General features: G+C 46.3%; 1 protein-coding gene across 1 annotated transcript in view; it reads left to right on the forward strand.

The window, feature by feature from the left end:
* Positions 1-7,777, forward strand: part of LOC149337176 (uncharacterized) — a 45,733-nt gene extending 37,956 nt beyond the window's left edge. The window contains exons 8-9 of the mRNA XM_089553357.1: positions 2,608-2,827; positions 7,585-7,777. Coding sequence (XP_089409483.1) covers positions 2,608-2,827; positions 7,585-7,736 — 372 coding nt within the window. The 3' untranslated portion in view covers positions 7,737-7,777. The remainder of the gene's footprint in view (positions 1-2,607; positions 2,828-7,584) is intronic.
* The last annotated feature ends 11,280 nt before the right edge of the window (positions 7,778-19,057 follow it).

A 19,057-nucleotide genomic window follows, 5' to 3' on the forward strand; every position in this document is an offset into this window, starting at 1 on the left:
CGCCCATGGTGGCTGAAGTGGTCTCGAGGGGCCTCCATGCAAACTCCCATAGACGGGTTGCCAGCTTTCCCTCTAGGTAATAGTAAGAAACTCTATGATGTGTGTGAAACAAAGCAGCATGGACATACCGAAGTTCAGAGATGGGCGGCGATATGCTTCTTTTATTGTAATAAGGGAGTAATTACTCATTGGCATCCACCCAAGCGCAGCCATACGGCTACAAAGGAAAGCTATACAGCTTTCTCAGGAACTTCGCAGTTAAAGAAAGATTCGTCCTGGTCCGGGGTTCGAACCCGGGACCACCGCTTCACCGGAGCAGTCGCTCTACCAACTGAGCTAACCGGGACAGCAAGCTTATGGTAGGGCGAGAGCGAATTGATCAATAACTCGAAGTGGGAACAGTGTTGACCAAATGTTTAGGGGAATCCCCCAAGGTGGAGTAAATTTGTAATAAGGGAGTAATTACTCATTGGCATCCACCCAAGCGCAGCCATACGGCTACAAACGGCGCAGCCATACGGCGCAGCCATACGGCTTCTTTTATTGTAAGATAGATTTTTAAACCCAGCTTCGCATAGCAAAAATTTCATTGAAGCGGAAACACGCCCCAAAAATGGTTCGTTGTGATGAGAAATTTGTTCGATTACTTTCTATGGCGAGCCAACGGGGAATTCAAAATATATCGCTGAAGCGACGTTCGTTGTAGCGGGGTTCGACTGTAATGGTATTTGCACAGGGATACATTTGTTCTATATGTCTGTCTACCTGTTGTGCTATTTCTTTTGTCTTTTATCGCAACGTCAATGGAAAGGATATCTTCTATCTCCACACACTCGCCACTTCTGGAAGCATGCGCTCCATTTGTGAGCTGCAGTTCAGCAAGAAGCTCGTTAAACGGTACTTCAAGGGGCCAGAAAAATGTCCGAATTATCGATTGACCCCCAAAGAAACTAACAGGAACCACGGTTAGTTCCTGTTCGGGTCGGGTTCGAACCCGACCGTGGCGGCCGCGTTTCAATGGAGGCGAAACGCAAGAGGCGCCCGTGTGCTGTGCAATGTCAGTGCATGTTAAAGATCCCCAGGTGGTCGAAATTACACCTCTTTCTCTCTTTCTTCTTTCACTCCTACCTTCCTCCCTTCCCTTAGGGCGTGGTTCAGGTGTCCGCGGAGATATGTGAGACAGATACTGCGCCATTTCCTTTCCTCAAAAACCAATTTACCAGTGTTCATTGTAGCGGTGCTCAACTGTAACTGATGGTGGTCTGTTTGGGTAAAGGGTAATTTGGGTAATTTCCATTTGGGTAATTTGGGTTTGGGTAATTTACGAAGGAAGGGGAAAGAGGTGGTGGAAGGAGGGGGTGGAAAGTAAGGCGAATAGGTGACAGTTGAAAGTTTGCAGTGATAGGGTGGCCTGGCTGGAGCAAGGTGGGTAAAGTTGAAGAGTACTCATCCAGTGGATGTAATCTGGCAGATGAGGATGATGCAAGCAATTGCTACTGTTTGAGTGTACAGAACAGCTGCATGACTTGCATCCAGACTTAGGCCTGCAACAGGTGAGCGATGCAGGCTTGGCATGCTTCCTTCTGCTCTGAGAACTTGCTCACTCAAGGCTTAGCAGCTCTGGGCTTCCCAGGCTTGTTACACAGCAGCTGTGTTTGGTTAGGGTCAGAACAATACTATCATCTGTCTAGCTAGCAACACTGGTAAGGGATAGCGGAGGCACATTACAGTTATCATTTATGGTATGACTTCAGCCTGGGACAAGGCAAAAATTAAAGGTGCCCTGAAGGGGAATCTGAACTTGTCTTTTTGCCGCGGGAACTCGATCTACACGTTCCGAGCTTTCTTAAAAACTTCGATTTATTGCCCTGTGTGGCCGATTTCCCTAATTAAATCGAATTAACACCTGGCTCCCGCCTTTTTTTTTTTAATTCTCCCTCGTACGGTGGGCGGAGTCGACCAACGCGTGGAGTGCCTTTCAGCCAGTCCCGTGGCGGCTTGCCGCTCTGCCATCGGCGGAGTGATACATAGTAGTCTGTAGTAGCAAATTGTCCGCGCGTATTTTTATTTCTTCGGGCTTATTTTGCGGCTATATTATCTGCGAATGAAACTATTTATTCATGGAAACCTAAAAAACAAAATAAAACGAAAGCAAAGCCTCCACAGAGCTGGCTGAAAGGCATTCCATGCGTTGGTCGACTCCGCCCACCGTACGAGGGAGAATTAAAAAAATAAAGGCGGGAGCTGGACGTTAATTTGATTTAATTAGGGAAATCGGCCACACAGGTCAATAAGTCGCAGTTTCTAAGAATGCTAGGAACGTGTAGATTGAGTTCCCGCGGCAAAAACACAAGTTCAGAATCCTCTTCAGTGCACCTTTAAGGTATTGTTTTGCTTTTCTGCGTTTATGTTGATGGACCCAGTATGCCTTGGAAGGTATTTTTTGTCATTGTCTTGCCAACTGTACATGGGAGCTGAGGCTCGTGCTTTAGCTGGGATAAGATTTTTATCTTGAAAGCATATGTTTTTCTCTTTTTCGTTTTCTTTTTTACAGCGGGACTGCATTCACAGCTCATGCATGGACTTTCTGACGAATTTAATGCGCAGGTTGTTCTCGGCGGAGGAGTGCGCATACCAGTCATGCGCTGGCAGTGGCTGCTCAGGAAGAAGAGCGATTCCCTGTTTTGCAGGGAAGCATTGAGGCTTCTATGGAGTGAAGCAGACCTGAAAAATCGGAGCGTAACAGGGCGACCTTGCCAGAGCTTGCGCAAAACTGGATTGCAAGGGAAAAAGCCCCTTAGTCCCACGAAGCTGTCAGCTATGGCAAGTAAGTTTAATCATCAGGTGCAGTTTTCTGTTTCAAAACTATTCATATCAGTGTGTCACAGTAATAAGTGGGCAGGGAGATAGATAGTAACTAGGCATTTTCAAATACAGTCGAACCTCGTTATAACGAAACGGTTTACAACGAAATAATGGATATAACGAAGGAATGAAGATTCCCCTTGGAAGCCCGGTGAACACGGGCTGTTACGAAGCTACGGCTATAACGAAGCAATCGCCGAGCCGTTTCAAATTCGCTATAGTGAGGTTCAATTGTAGTGGTTTTTTGGTTTGAAGTGAATTCGAAGTGAATAGAAGTAACAAAAAATGGTTGAACAATACAATAGACGTTTTGAAAATCTGGCATTTTTCAAACACACAAGGCCATTACACGAAAAGAATTAAGAGTGCACTGAAGCTTTGCCACACTCATTGAAGCTGTTTCGAATTTCTTAAAAAATGGCCATTGAAAAGGGGGAGCTGACCTACATGTGCTGCCGATGCGTCTGTGGGGTGTGACACCTATATATGGGGCCTCCAGCTGTTGCTTTTAATTGGGACTGCATCGTTGCGCAGCTGTTGCTTTCAGGCGGTGACTCCATGGCACCTGCTAGTCGTATGTGCCGCGCAGCTGCACAACCAGTGCCACCCCGTGTCCAGCGTCCGAAAGGGGCATCGATCTCTGTGTGCCTTGTGATAGCTCCTCCTCAAGCTCGTGCCATCGTACTTGAACAAATTTCACGCAGAGAAGAGCAGCTGTGGCAGCTACAGTTCAGACTTATTCCACGGAAGTGGATGGAGCCATGCATCCTCCGATTAGAGAGATTTAACATAGCGCAATCTGCTTCTGCGGGGAGCCACTGCGAATGCACAGGTCTCCTCTCCCCGAAGCCACCACATGGCACCATCTAGCTGTTTGCACGCCTGCCTCGTTGGCACCAACCAGCTCGTGCACACTAGTGGCGCGTGCAAGTGAATCACACTATGCTAAATTGATCAATGCATGCGGCTGTGCTGGTTACGGCACGTGTGCACCCTCAGTAGAGTAGCCGCTGATGCCTGGCAGAGACAGATCTGGGCTCTGTGCTTCTGCCTGCTGGTGTCTGTTGCAGGGATCATGCACAGACCGGCACTGGCATACACGCGGGAGAGCAGGCATGCGGTGTGAAGTCAGGGCTTTGGTTGCACGCGGGCTGCGGTGCCATACCAGAGGAGGCGTGGTGAACTGAAACCACCCCCAGTAGGAGTTGCAGAAACGTTATTCGCTCGAGATGAATACGTCGAGATTTCGAACACCAATGATATGGATCAAATTGAATATCGGATACTTCACTATTCGATCGAATATTCAAAATTATCTAATATTTGCATATACTTAATAAAAACTTCAGCAGCAAAGTGTTAATTAGGCACCAGCCCAATCAACAGCCCAATCACCCATACACGATCACCTGGCTTGTGTTTCATGTAGCGGCGACATTGATTGTTGCATCGGGTGTCGATGCGCGGTGGGTTGTCTTCATCAGTGACATTTGGTAGCTTAGCATCGAGTGGGGTTGTAGCCTCCCTCCTGTTGACAAACCAAAATGGCACCTTCTGGGTGGTCTGCTGTACTGCAGTGTTTTAGGCAAAGGCGATGTAGGAGAGGACGGCATCTCAAGTCTGGTGTTCCATGTCGAAATTCGTGACAAGCCTGTCTGCGACGTTCTTGTTTAAGTGGTCTGTGTGACTCCGTTTGTCTGCAATTGGTATGCTGTTATCCTCGGTGGCTCTTCTGACTGTGCCGCAGGATGGCTAGCGTCGGCTTTGTTGTTCCCTTGTCTATGATGAGTACTTCGGGGGTTGCAGGATGCATTCCTTGAAAAATTTCGTTACTTCTGCTGCTGTGCTGTTTGGCAGTGCTTTTGCTTCAGTATATCGGACGAGGTGGTAAGTCACCACAGTTATCCATTTGTTTCCAGACATTGGGGAAGGGCTGAGGAGGTCTATGCCGATCTGCTGGATTGGCTTTGTTTGGCAGTGTGATTTGCTTGAAAAGTCCTGCTGGCTTGGTCGATAGTGTCTTTCATTGCTGACAATCTCAACAGGTTTTTACGTACTGTGTGGCTTCGGCAAACATTAGGGGGACAGTGCAGCATAGGGTGTGAGTAAACCCTAGGTACCCAGCTGTTGGTTCATCGTAGGAAGCCTGCACAATTGCTTCTCTAAGGCTGTTGGTAATGACAAGAATGTACGCGGTCGAGTTTGGGGCAAAATTCTTTTACAAGAACGTCTTCTGTAAGAAGGATGGCAATTGGTGTTTAAATATTCCAGGCGGTGAGGCAGTTTTCCCATTTAGGTATTGGCTAAGGTGTAGCTAAGGATGTGAGCGCTGCTGTTGAGCGAAATTGCTGGCACTCGGCTGTCCCCGGAAGGCGCTATCATCATCGTCTTTTGGTGGCATCTCAGCGGGGGCTCGTGACAGGCAGTCTGCATCGGAGTGCTTCTGCCTCGGCTCCCAGACCACGGTGATGTCGAACTCTTGCAGATGCAGCCTCCACTGAGCGAGGCAGCCAGAGGTGTCCTTAAGATTGGCAAGCCAGCGCAGTGCACAGTGATCGTTGACTATCTTGAATACGACATACAGGTATGGGCAGAATTTCGATGTTTCCCATATGATGATGAAGCATTCCTTCGCGGTCATACAATAGTTAGCCTGTGCCTTTTACAGGGAACGGCTAGCTTACGTAATTACTTTTTCCAGGCTGTCCTTTTTCTCAACGAAGACGGTGTCCATGCTGCTTGCATCAGGATGAATTTCAGTCTTGGTGCCTTCATCAATGTGCCCATAGACTGGAGGGAGCTGTAAACGACAATGAAATTCTTTGAAGGCTTCAGGGACTGATTGAAGGTCTACGACAAAGGCGTCTTGAATGCAGGATAGCATGTGTAAGAAAGCAGTCGCCGTGCCTCTGTGGATGTGCGGTTATCTTTCGCTGAAGTTTGTTAGCAGCAGCTGAGCCTGTCCATTGCGGAAATTGGATGGTGCCAAGTCTGGTCTAACAGCTACTGCATGTTTCCCTGAATGATGCCTTCATTGTTCTCTGGGTGCATGGCACCCACGGGAACAATGACACTTGACCGGAGTGAGACGATCACTTCTTCAGCGATGACACTCTGGGTACATAAAGTTCGCCAGGCATCTTCGATAGTAAGGCTTCATCCGTCGAGAGAGTGATAAGCTTAGAGTGAAGGTCCATGATAGCTGGATGCTCAGTCAGGAAGTCCACACTCAACATTACATCACGGGAACATTGCTGTCCGGACTACAAAGGCCACGAGATAGGTGCATCTGTTGACCATCACACATGGAGTAAATTGTCCTGATTGCATAATTATGTGGCCTCCAGTGCTAAGGGTTTTCGGGCCATCCCATGCCATTGTAACTTCAAGTGGGCGGTGAGGGGTCCGCTGATGATGGAGTAGTTTGCTCCTATGTCGGCCTAGGCAGTAACCTTGCAGCCATTGAATGTCATTTCGAGACCAGTGGTTCTTACCCTTGAATTGCACGTTGGCCTCAGAGCTGGCTCACGGCTTCTGTGGGTGTAGGATCCAGAGGTCGGGCGGGTCGTTGAGGCTTCTCTGGCAGGCGTTGACATCTTATCCTTCCACTGCTTCGCTGTTAGGCTTATCTTTGTGTGCGATGTCATTGTAGCTGATGCAGCGTCTTCATGTGTTTGTAGCGGATGTTTGGAACTTTGCTGTAAAGCAGCTGCACCGCTAGAGGTCGCTGCCTTTAGTTTCCCTATGCGGGCGGGGGGACCTTCCTCCTTGCACAGTGGCTGTGTAGCTGCGACATGGCGATGTAAATCGCGCAGGTGACAGTAACGGGGACTGTGAGGGGCGTCCTTGTGTGTTGTTGGCACGACGGAAGTACTCTTCTATCTCATGTGACCACTGGCCAGGTTGTGGTTGTGATGCATCGTAGGGGAAACCTCGGAGGCCCATTCCGTATGGGCAGTGCCAGAGGATGTGGCACTGCAGTAGAATCAGAGTGGGTGCCACTGGTCAGTGGTCCTCTTGAGGTCCGTTTTTCTTAGGTGAGCCTTCAACCTTAATGTGTGGCTGGGTGACTGGGGTCTTTGGCGGGATGCACAGTGCTCCTGGCAGAAAGCCTTTGGTTTCGCACCATGGCGGTATAAGTCATGGCCTGGGGTTCTTTGGTCATCAGAGTCGGGGTGCCAAGTGCCCGCTGCGCTTCTTCCGGAACCACATTCATGAGAGTCACTTCTTGAGGCTGTGGGGAAGATAGGAGCTGTCGTCCCAGTTACTCATGGTGAGCTTCGTGCAAGTTGTTGGCGGTGGTAATTGTGTTTGGGTGAAGTGCATAAACTTGGACCGGGTAGTTATACTGCTAAATTTTCATGTCAAGGGTCTTTTCGGTCGTCGAGGCTTCTTGGGTGAATTCAAGAGCAGTTTTGGATGTCTGACTTGGGAAAGACATGGGTTCGATCCAGCAGCGGCGGTTGCATTTTGATGAAGGCAGAATGTGAGGGACCCTTGTACTCCTCGATATCAGTGTGTGTAAAAAAATGCTGGATGGTCGAAATTAGCATGACCTCCACTGTGACACCCCTCACAGCTTGGGTCAGTTTGTGACATTAAACCCCTTAAAACCATAAAGCATCATTTCAAGTTGATTTTTTCTTTCTCACCACATTTGTGAAGCTCAGCGTTGCAAAACCTGAACCCATATAAATGACAAATTTTGTTCTTTTCCAGAGGCATATCATGTGTTCGTACAAAAGACGCCCAAGGAAGAGCTCACGTTTTGTCGATTAAAAAAAATGAACCGACATATTGCAAGTATGATGAGGGATATGAACCAACCAAGCAAAAAAAAAGCCAATTGTTCTTCTCTTCAAGAAAGCTGATGTCGTCTCTGTATGTGCATATAAAAGTGACTGTGCTTTCACTTGAATTCTTGTGTATTCTTAAAGGTGAGCAATATTAGCTTGCATCACTGTGCAACCCTTGTGCACATGCCTGTCTCTGGGTCAAACGAGGTGGGTACAGTCCCCGTATCATATACAGACTGTACTAAAGGTTCAGTAGCATATGGGACCTGTGCATGTAATACCCGTGCCACACGGACAGATTTAATGCCATTAAGTGCTTACTGCCTTAAGTTTTAATGGCATTTGTGCGGTGCCACACGCATAAATTTAATGGCATTAGCCTTACTGCCATTCGCGACCTACTGAGTTCGCCACAACTCATTCGCCCATGCAATGTGTACTCTCGTTCCCATTCCACACGCAGAAAAGCATGCAGCTTTGTCAGTTACAACTGCCTAGCCCACTATAAAATGGTTAATTCTTAACTTTCAGCCAGATGAGGCACCTAAACCGCATTTTCGATGCGAAGAGCGTCATTTTAACCATATTGACTGGTACTCTCGACTTATGTGCTGACATGCGAGTTTTTGGCTACTTTTTCGACTTGTAAAGCAGGAACAGCCGTATTTTCTGGAAAATCGTTTTTACATTACATTTGAACATCATTCCTGATATATTCTGCTCATTAGGAATGTTTATATTAAGATGAAACTTTTGACTACCTTGCAAGCGTTATCGTCATCGTCACTTTCGATAATGGCATAAAAGTGGACGTGTAGCACCAACTCCGAAAATAATGGCATTAACAAACTTAAGGCCTTAAGCATTTACTGCCATTTCTAGTGCGCGTGTGGCACGGGTATAAGTCTCTATATTCCACACACATATTATGTGAGAGGCATTTAGTATGTTCCAAGCGTGGCATAGAAGCAAAAACTGGAACCAAAAACACGTTTTCATTTCTCAAAACCATGCCCCCTCGAATATCAGCACACTTTCACACTTCAGTTTCAAAGCTGTTTTGTTACACCACTGTAAACAGTGTGAAATGAGCTCTGTGAAAGTATTATCACGAAAGCTGCCATGATGGCTCAGTGGCTATGTTGCTCGGCTGCTGACCTGAAAGGTGCGGGTTCGATCCCAGCTGTGGTGGTCGCACTTTGATAGAGGTGAAATGCTAACGGCTCATGTACTGTGCAATGTCAGTACACGTGAAAGAACCACAGGTGGTTGAAACTGTGCGGTCCTCCACTATGGCGGTGTCATTTATAGCTTGAGTAGGTTTGGGACGTTAATCCTCATAAACCCACCTCTCATCACGAGAAATTGCGAGTAGCTCTGCACCAAGGTTTAAACTAGCAATAAAAAGAGGATGAAGAACACAGTGCTGTGCCCTTCCCCCCTTTTTTTCTGCCAGTCTGTGTGTTGGTACGGTGCAAGAACTACAGTCGCCAGCGGATTTTTCGGACTCGGCGGGACCTGAAAAATGGTCCAAATAATCGAACAGCCTGGAAAATACGTGAACTTAAAAACTTTTCTGCGAAAAACCGGCTTTCAAAATCGTTAAAATCGCCGCTCCCCATGTTCCGCCTGCAAGCGATAATATTAGACTTTATCTAAGTCATAGCCATGCTTTCCTCATGCCCGCACCCTATCACATCATGATACCAGATAGTGTGACGCGGCCATGGTCATGCCGCGAATGAATGCACTCGTTGCGCGAAGCAAGAACACTGAGTTTGCATGGGACAATGACATTCGCGAAGACTGAGAGGTAACCCACGAGAAGACGCGAGCGCCTCCGAATGCAGCCCCCCGGCCCCCCTCCCCCCGTCTACCGCGTTTGCTGCCCTCCACCACGGAGTGCGCCGTCCAAACCGCGGTGGACGCATTCAGCTGTCCCGCTGTATCGTTTTCAATGTGATCGAGCTCCCTATGTGGGCCATCTTGATGGAAATGGAAAGCATCTCATTATCTTGAATGGAAACGATGGAGAACAAATAGCCAAGCGTATCCAAGCCAGTCCGATTGTGCTCGCCGAGCCCATTCCGTTTATATCCAAGATGGAGCCTTTCATGGTGGCGGCAAATGTGTTGGTAGTGACAGCGATGCCCGCTCGCGTCTATATTAGGCCGAAATAACAAACTTTTGGTTGAAAAATGATCACCACAATAATGTTGGCGTCTATTTTAGACCGAAAATTCAAACTTTTAGACTTCGCAAAGTCCGAAATGTCGGTCGTGAAAATGTACACGTTCCTATGAGGTGCGGGATGGTTCCTCAGCGAAGTCGGAAATATCCTGCTAGTCCCAATTATTGGAGTTCGAAATATCAGTCGGCTACTGTACAACAGTGAAGAACCAATTACAGTCACTGACTGAAATTTCGGACCCCTGATTTTTCGAACACGCTTTGTTATTCGGACTTTCTCATAGAACGCGACATGTGCCGCATAGTGTTTGGTTTATGACATTTTATGTCCCAAATTGACTCGGGCTATGAGGGATGCCATAGTGCAGGGCTCCGGATAATTTTGACCACCTGGTGGTCTTTAACGTGCACTGACATAGATGTAAATGACAGTATATGTGCAGTTGGACCTTTGCTCTCAGATGGACCGAGTGCTACTATTGTGTGCATGTGTGCATGGTGCTATAGTGACGACGGACGAAACCGCCCAGAACAGTACTCACTGGTCCGCTGTGGACCGGCGCTGGGAAGACGGCAAAAAGCCATGAAGTTCAGCAGCAGCTGTTGAAGAATGCGCTGCTGCAAGAAGAAACGACACCTGATACAGCCGTAAGTATTCATTGGCTGCATATTCGGGGAGCAGCTGATGCTCGCATAACAGCTATTGGGTTCGAAGAACCGATTGAGGCCTGTCGCCTACATCGCGTGAAAAGAAACTAAGGACTCTCTGGGAAAGAAAGCATTCAGACAATATCCATGAGTTCATTTTACGTCTCCGCAGTAACCAAAGTGCGAGATGCACATTATTTTCATTCATAGTTTTTTATATTTTTCTCTCGAAATAAGCATGCCTGATAGTTACTTTTTTGTCACCTAGTTTTACATTAAAATGAACATACTATCATTTTTGCAACTCAGAAAACACACACTTTGTTTCCTGCCAAGAATCAAACCAGCAAATCTCAGTGCTGTGACATGAGAGCGTGTCTCTGAATGGCTGCGTGTAGGTGGGAAGGAAAATATTTTTTGACTTGAGCAAGATGTTTTTTTAACTCCTCGCATGCACAGTCTTTAAAACCAATGCGCACCTTGTAGTCCCGAAGAAAATGAAGTACTCATATTAGCTTCTGATTGTAGGGTTTTGATGATGCATAGTTGCTGCTATGAACAAGACTACTAAAGCTGAAACCAAACTGCTGAGCTTGGTGCATGATGGTCTTAGTTGCCTATGTGCCATAAAACCCAGCACAACACAATGCTAAACCATGGCTGGCACAGATGCAGCAACTGCCAACAGTGTTCCCTTCCTCAAAAGAGAGCATCGGCATTAAAAGTCGGGATCCAAGCATGCATGCGGCATGAACAGATGCTCAGCAGTAGTGAAACAGCAAACTGCTTCGCTTGTTTTTACACTAACAAAACACCATAGTAAGGCCCAGCTGTGCAAAATCACAGTCTTGTAAATGCTTAGTCTGAAAAAGTTTTTGCTGTAGGTATGGTTTTGAGAACCTGACTGTTTCAACTTTGAAATATCACTGTATTTGGATTTGTTGTGTTCCATGGTGGATAAGTAACTAAGGATATTGTGCATTTTGATATAAAAATATTTATTGCCCAGGATGGTCTGTGCAGGTCATGCACGCTGAATTTAATGAAATGTGAACTGTGCAGAATCATTGCTCATGGTAAAAGTGACCTCGCACAAACACAGTCTTAGTGAAATAAAAACTGGTATGGCGCAAGAAACGGGAACACAGAAGGCACACAAAACACAGGACTGACGCCAACTTTCAACTGGGGTTTATTGCACCAAGCCTGCCTTTTATACCACAACCAAGCCATATCAACGAAAGCGTAAAACGTTGTACATATAAAACGGCAATTCATGCGACCACTGGCAATATAGTAACGCTGATCATAACAATCTAATCTAAACAGAGCTTGGGAGGCCAACTTATTTTCTGGCCAGCAGAAACACATCAACCAAGGCAAAAAAGAAAAAAGAAACAAGGCACTGGGGCATGACAAATCCACACTAACGAATTATGAAACGCGTGATGAAGGCGAAACAGAGCAAAAAATCGAACGACTATGAGATAAAACCACGTGAAAAAAGATAACCAACAATAACCCGGCAAAAAAAAAAAAACATGACCAACAATAACGCGGAAAAACATGACCAACAATAACAATAAGGAGGGATGAAGTCTGAAGATACAGCACCTAGCGTCAAGTGATAAAAACTGAAGATCATTCCTGAAGAACAGTCGTCTTAGCGTCTAAGAATCTAGAAATTGTAAAACACCGAAAGAAAGGACGAAATAAGAGCACAAAACCAAGGGAAATCTGCGAACTACAAAAAACCTTCTACAGACAGTTGCGCAAATCAGAGAAAATCGAAGAAAAATTCTCTCGGCTTAACCGCGCGTTTGTTCGGGCTCAAATTTCGCACAGAGGTTGCATTTAGTGGTCAGTTTTGTTTTATACTACATTTAGGTGGGGTACTTGCCTGATTCGAGCAGAATTATTTGGAAATCCCCATCGTCTGTGGCGACGGAGAACCAAAATCGAAAGACTTCGCAGCAATGGTACCCGTAGCGCCATCTCGCAGCCATCGGAGAAACGAGCTCTCCACTTAGCACAGCTGGGTTTCTCCGGTGGGTGCGAGATGGCGCTACGGGTACCATTGCTGCGATGTCTTTCAGTTTTGGATCGTCGTCGCCACATACGATGGGGATTTCCAAAAAATTCTGACTGAATCAGGCAAGTACCCCACCTAAATGTAGTATAAAACAAAACTGACCACCAAATGCAACCTCTGTGCAAAATTTGAGCCCAAACAAACGCGCGGTTAAGCCGAGAGAATTTTTCTTCGATTTTCTCTGATTTGCGCAACTGTCTGTATAAAAGACGTCTCGGCGCTGCTAAGCGTAAGGGAAGGCCTGGGGCCCGATTCTCGATATTCGCCAATCTGCATGAGCGGGGCGTACCCGTGACGTGTGAATCGGGGCGGTCCGAAAATGCGTAACAGCAGAATGTAATGACGACATTGAAGTATAAAGAAAAAAGTATGACACAAAAATAAACGGTGTCGTCTGCTACTTGGCGCCAAGTACAAAAAACACCGCCGAGTTGCGGCAGTTGCGGCGCGAAGGGGAGTTAGCAAAGTAGCGCCGTAGAGATGGACGGTGAATTGCGTTGCGGCGGCGGTCTCGGCGTACTCGCCGCACAGTGATGGTGCTGAATGCGACGCTAAAGACCCTGTGGCCGGTCGTCACGGAAATAAGAGTTTAGCGGTAATTGTGCTGCATGAAGCGAACGCTTATTGCCCGAAGCCATCGCGTAGCGTGTCGCGTCTCCGTACTTGTGAGATGCGATCAGCGTCACGGGGAGAGGAATTGGCGGAGAAACGGCTGGCTCTCGATCGTAATCTCAACGCGTCAGTGGCGTTGGAAAGCTTTACCTCACCGTGTCACTTCTTCAGGTGCATAGACCTTAACACTACCCTTGGTTACGTTTGCAAGCGGCCGCGCACGAAACGCGACTGCGAATCGCGTCAAGTGCAACGCTATGAGCGCGTACGTCTTATTATCAAAAGCGTCAAATGCGAAAGCAAAATAGGGAGATATTGTTTCCCGCCAGTACTTAAAGAAAAACAGACAAAGCTAAAAGTCCACTGTCAACAGAAGCATGTATTTCACAGTGTTGGCGTTTCACTTAATCTCAATAGGACATGGCACACATCTTTTGCTTTGTGAACATTAACTAAGCCTGCCTGCAAGCAGACTTCACGGACTTTATATAAAAGCACCTCACGAATGCATGGCATAGAGTGGCAGGTACATAATTTCATTCAAATAAAAAAAGGCTTTCAATAATGCTATTTGATTTCAATGTTTGAAAAGGCCCTCAATCTCGTTAATTCTGTCTAACAATGAGCACACAGCACTTACCAAGGGCATATAGGCAGGTACACCACTCGTGTGATGCAAGTACGCACCAAAATGTGAGAGGTGAAACAAAATTTGTCATGCCCATCCCTACAATTCCTTTGCTGTAGGACAACAGTAATGCATCCACAGCAGCACCAGGCAGCTCCTTTCAATGCAGCAAGATTCCTTGTAAGAGGGCAATGTGTGATGTCAAGAAAGGTGAAGTCGGCTGGAAAAAGATATCTTCACATATGCTACTCAACATTGGGGAACGGGACGAATATAGAGGGGGATAATGAAGGTGGAGTGTGATGCCACATCACAAACAGGTAATGCAGTGTGCAAGACACTTGCTTTATTTGCTTCATGCAAGTTATCGGTTTGGTTTATTGGGGTTTAACGTCCCAAAGCGACTCAGGCTATGAGAGACGCCGTTGTGAAGGGCTCCGGAAATTTCGACCACCTGGGGTTCTTTAACGTGCATGCAAGTTATTATCATATCATGGACATACACGCGTATTATCTAGTGCGCATGTCATATTAAGCCTGAACATGGCTCTGGGTCAGGTCAAGGAGCTGAAGGATAATAAAAACAACGGTGAGTTAAGAAGGAAGAACAGCAACACAACAAGAAAAGCACAAGCATGCACAGCAGCAAGATAACACACAAAGGGGGCAATAAATGCAAGGCTAACATGACCCACAGTATTTGAGGGAGGCAGCATCACAGACAAGCAGTGGTATTCTAGCAAAAGGTCTCTTAATGCAGCATGATAACATTGGATGATGTGGATTGGTTTTGGCAAGCCCTGTGCACGCCACGAGCTATCTACAAGAGGCCTCAGTCATGTTTCTAGCCTGATGTGCAAGTGCATGACTTTCCCTCTGTGCACACTCCTGACCACATACATATTTAACGAATTGGAAAAACAGCGCAATCAAAGACGAGACACAAGAGAAGGACAAAACACCAGCGCTGATACATATCAGGGCCATTGTTGGTTTTCTTTGAGTGGTGGATCACAATGCCGTTAGGCAACATTTACACCATACACTGATGCAATAAAGACCCTGCGATGCCACTATTGCGCACTGCAGGAGAGTAATGCTCAATGAAATGCGTTCACTCTCAAAGTACCTTCCTTTACTGTGAACTAAAATAGACAACCCGCTATGTACACTCAAAATATGATATCTACAGTTCAGTGAAGGGCACCATACCAGATGTAGGTGCTGAAATGTCGGCAAATGTCTGAAAGGACACTGAGGACTAATCGAAGTTGCTCTGCAACAGTAGATTACCACATTCCAATAACAAAGGGCCTACCTGTACTGAGAACAAAGCTTGTGTACAGCTCAGAGATTATTTGTTCAAAGAAGCAGTTCAAAATTACCATGGTGAAGTGCGTTGGCAGGAAGGCTATTACAGCCCTTGGTTGGTAATAACTTTATTAGTCCCACTTCAGTGGATCAGGTGAGGGTTAGTGAAGGGGCGTTGAAGAGGTCGGCGACGGCCCTCAGGCCACTTTAGGTGACCAGGCACTGTTTGGCTGCAGCAACCTTCAAGGCCCAGGCCATGATGCAAAGCTGAAGCTCTGCCTGTGAGCTGTGCAGAGAAGCCTCCCATCGCTCCTGTGATTCCACCCCTTGGAAAGGAGCTTTCGGTTTGTTTGGGCAAGCCTGATATGAGCGTTTAAAATCCGCTCTGGTGCTCGAGCATAAGTGACAGGTTGGAGATTTCTCCCCTCTATGTATGTATTACCGTATTTACTCGCATAATAGGCGCACTTTTTTTCCAGAAAATCCGGCTCAAAGTTAGGGGTGTGCCTATTACGCGGGGTAAAATTTCCGGAAATTTTTCGACTTGCAAAATTCAACATACCGCATAAACGCACCCGTGTACGGGCCGCATCCTGTTTTCCCAAAGGAAATAGTTTAAAAAAAAATATCCGTGTAAGGGCCGCACCCAAACTTTCCACGATCCACGCGGGAATGGCCTTCGAAATGCACGCGGCTGCGAGCAACGCGCACAGGAGCTTCTAGGTGCCGCCCACGGATAGCGCCCAAGGTCAAGCTTATCATCATCATCAACTTTTCCGTCCGCTGCGAGCTTTCGCTATCCATATCGACATCAGCATCACCAGCTCCAGTTTTTTATGGCTGTCGAAGGGCCGGTTTCTGTCGTGTTAGTTCATCGTAGTTGTGGCTTTCTCGCGCTGTCGCCGAGCGTTGCTACTTTAGCACGACGGACAAGCGCCTTAATAGCTACACGGCTGGGAATTAAATCTCGAACACGGCAAGCATGCGGCAGGCCGGAAATTCGATGTGGACGAGAAGTGCGGCAGTTGCGACTGCGCCGTGCCTAAATTTTCGTATGCGACTCGTATCGCCGCGGTTTTCGGGGTCCTAAGTCGGGAAGGTTTCCGGCTGACGAAGCTTTCCAAACAGGCGTTTAAAGTGAGCATCCCTGAAAACTGTGTGCGGCTGTTCCACGCGATGTTGTCGTGCGTGCTGTGGGTCAGCAGCATCTGCGATGGCAGCAGCGCTAGTGAGGACTAGTAGTAAGTTAAGTTAAAATAAAGATTGTGGGGGTGGGGAGGTGTCGGCTTGCAATCGTGGAAATACAGTACTGATCACAGTGCCAAGTTCGGGGTGCGCCAATTATGCGCAGAAATAAAAAAATCCGATTTTTCGCGACCGAACTGGGGGTGCGCCTATTACGCGAGTGCGCCTATTATGCGAGTAAATACGGTACACTCCACTGCATAAAAAAAAAAAAAAAAACAGAACACTTAAAATGCCTAGTGGTGTGTGCACAAGGAGGGTAAATTGTTTTTTTGAGCATGATTAAGGCAGCCTGAAAAATGGTAAGCAAGTCTGATTCAGAGTTTCCACGAGGAGAGTGTTAAATAAATGAACAGAAGCTATTCACCACCAATATAATGATAGAACAGGTTGCAAAATGTTGATGAAATTGGAGTCATTGCAAGTGCCTGTGCATAAAATTTAAGCTCCCTGAAAAATTACCGTCTTGTACAGCTTTGCTGGCTAATTTCTCTGAAAGTTCTAGCAGAAGTATGAAACCAAACCAAGTCAGGTGGAAACAGGCTGCTATTCTTTTTTCACACTATAAGAATAATTTTTTTTTCTGACTACCACCAGGTAATATTATTAGTGCTGTATGGTATGTGATGGCATCGCAATTAGTGCTAAGAAGTTATTGGGTGCCATGTGCAGCCAGAAAAGAAAGGTACGGAAAGCCTGCACACACCACTGTCAAGGAGAGAGGCTGCCATTCAGCAGAAAACCCAGTGTTATCCAGCCGGCATTGCGTCAAAAGACAAGCTTCACGCGTGGATGTCCACAGTGAAAGTCACTGAAAAGAGGATTTGTAATCTGAATCAAACGTCAGCACACGTCTGAAACTACTTCACTTTATAAAATAATAGATTTTACGTACAGAAAATTAATAAATTTCTTTCTGCCTTGAAACCCATGACCCCTGGATCGCCAGCCAGGCACGCTACCAACTAGACCGTGTAGGCACATTGACTTTGCTGAGGTACAAAGGGGGGGGGGGGGGGGGAGTGATGTGTGGGTGCTGTTGGCTTAATTTGAAGCCTAGCAATGTAATTACTGCAGTGAACTAGAGATGTGCCAATTAGTGAGAAACTAATTACAATAACATTACATAGGTGAACTGCAGTGTGGAAGAGTTCAAAGACAAGAATTGGGAACCTGTGCTGAGGCAACTCTGATAAATGTGTGAACATGAATGAAGAACAGTGACTGTGTGTGTGAAGAGAAACCGCTGCAGGGAGCCATGAACACTGTTGTGTGATACCCATGAATGCTGAGCTTAAGTGTGCCCCTACATTTTTGGGGAGCGAGACAAGTTGCATTGCCTCTTAGGTGTTGCAATTTGCTCAAAAAAAGTGAGGTGTCTTTTACATGCAGAGTGAAAAGTTTGTGGAAGCCATTATTGGCAAAATAATTTATTTCCATCACTGAACTTCATGCATCCTAGAATTCATTATGCAGCCTAACTGCGAATCATTACCTAGTGCAACAATACACATTGACGAATATGTCTCGTCTACAAAGATAAGAATTTTTTTGGGACAGACTCATCTTTCATAACCGTTTGACAGTGGTGTACATGCACATTAGTGTTGCCTAGTTTGCAAACTTAAGTAGCCAGCTGAAGTAGCCACCTTTGCTAAACAGAAAAATGGCAGCACGGACACTGATACGGTCCAGTCACACTAAGGGTGCAGAGGGTAAACAGGTTGTCTAGGATTTGTCTTAAAATGACCAAACAGCTACCCCAACTTATATGAATGAAAAGTGCAAGGGGATGAGTCAATGAAAATGGGATCTAACACAGTTTCACTGGGAGGACAGGTGGGCAGTGACCTTCCATTCAAGGTTGCATTCAAGGTTGATAGCCCAGCACAGAAAAAGATCTTGGACCTCAAATCCTGGAAAGAGAAAAAGATCCCGAACCTGGGAAGACCGGCTGTGTAACCCAGAAAAATCAATAGCGTTTACTACTACTACTACTATTATGATCCATTTCCAGCTAACTTATTGAACCGAATCATGCCCTTCCAGCTACAAAATGCCATTTGGAGTTCCAGAAGAGGGCAAATATGGGCTGGTTGATACATGTTTTACGAATTGGAAAAACAGCGCAGTGAAAGACAACACAAAAGAAGGACAAAATGCCAGCGCTTAGAGCTTTATTATTGAAACACAAATTATGTCCAGCTGCATAATTTATACTTCCAGTTACCTTCAACTGAATTAATATACAATTTGTAGGTTTTCGTCAGGGGTACAAATTTCAGCTAGAAGATGGGAATGGGTACACGTGTCAGAACGCTGGCCAGGCCTTGCATTTTCATCTGGGAAATTGACCGTGAAACAATTGCATGACTTTTCCTTCAGGAAAAATAGTTCACTGCTGTATAACTACGTGCAGCATGTGAAAGAAGCAGTCAAAAGCAAGCAGACAGAGGCAACCAAATGCCATGAGGCAAAGCATGTTGTGATCTCATCACACAAACAGTGCCACACAAGACGTATTGCACCCTGAAGAACAGATGTTGTAAATGACTAGAGACACAGCGACCATGCTGTATGTTGAGCATGTTGTGGACTACTGGCTCTCAACAAACACCAAAGCAAACAATGCATTGGTGAAAGCATGTCCAGTCAACACCCAGGTGCTGG

This window comes from Amblyomma mixtum, chromosome 7 (assembly GCF_055824585.1).
Source record: "Amblyomma mixtum isolate Tamu chromosome 7, ASM5582458v1, whole genome shotgun sequence".
Taxonomy (NCBI): domain Eukaryota; kingdom Metazoa; phylum Arthropoda; class Arachnida; order Ixodida; family Ixodidae; genus Amblyomma; species Amblyomma mixtum.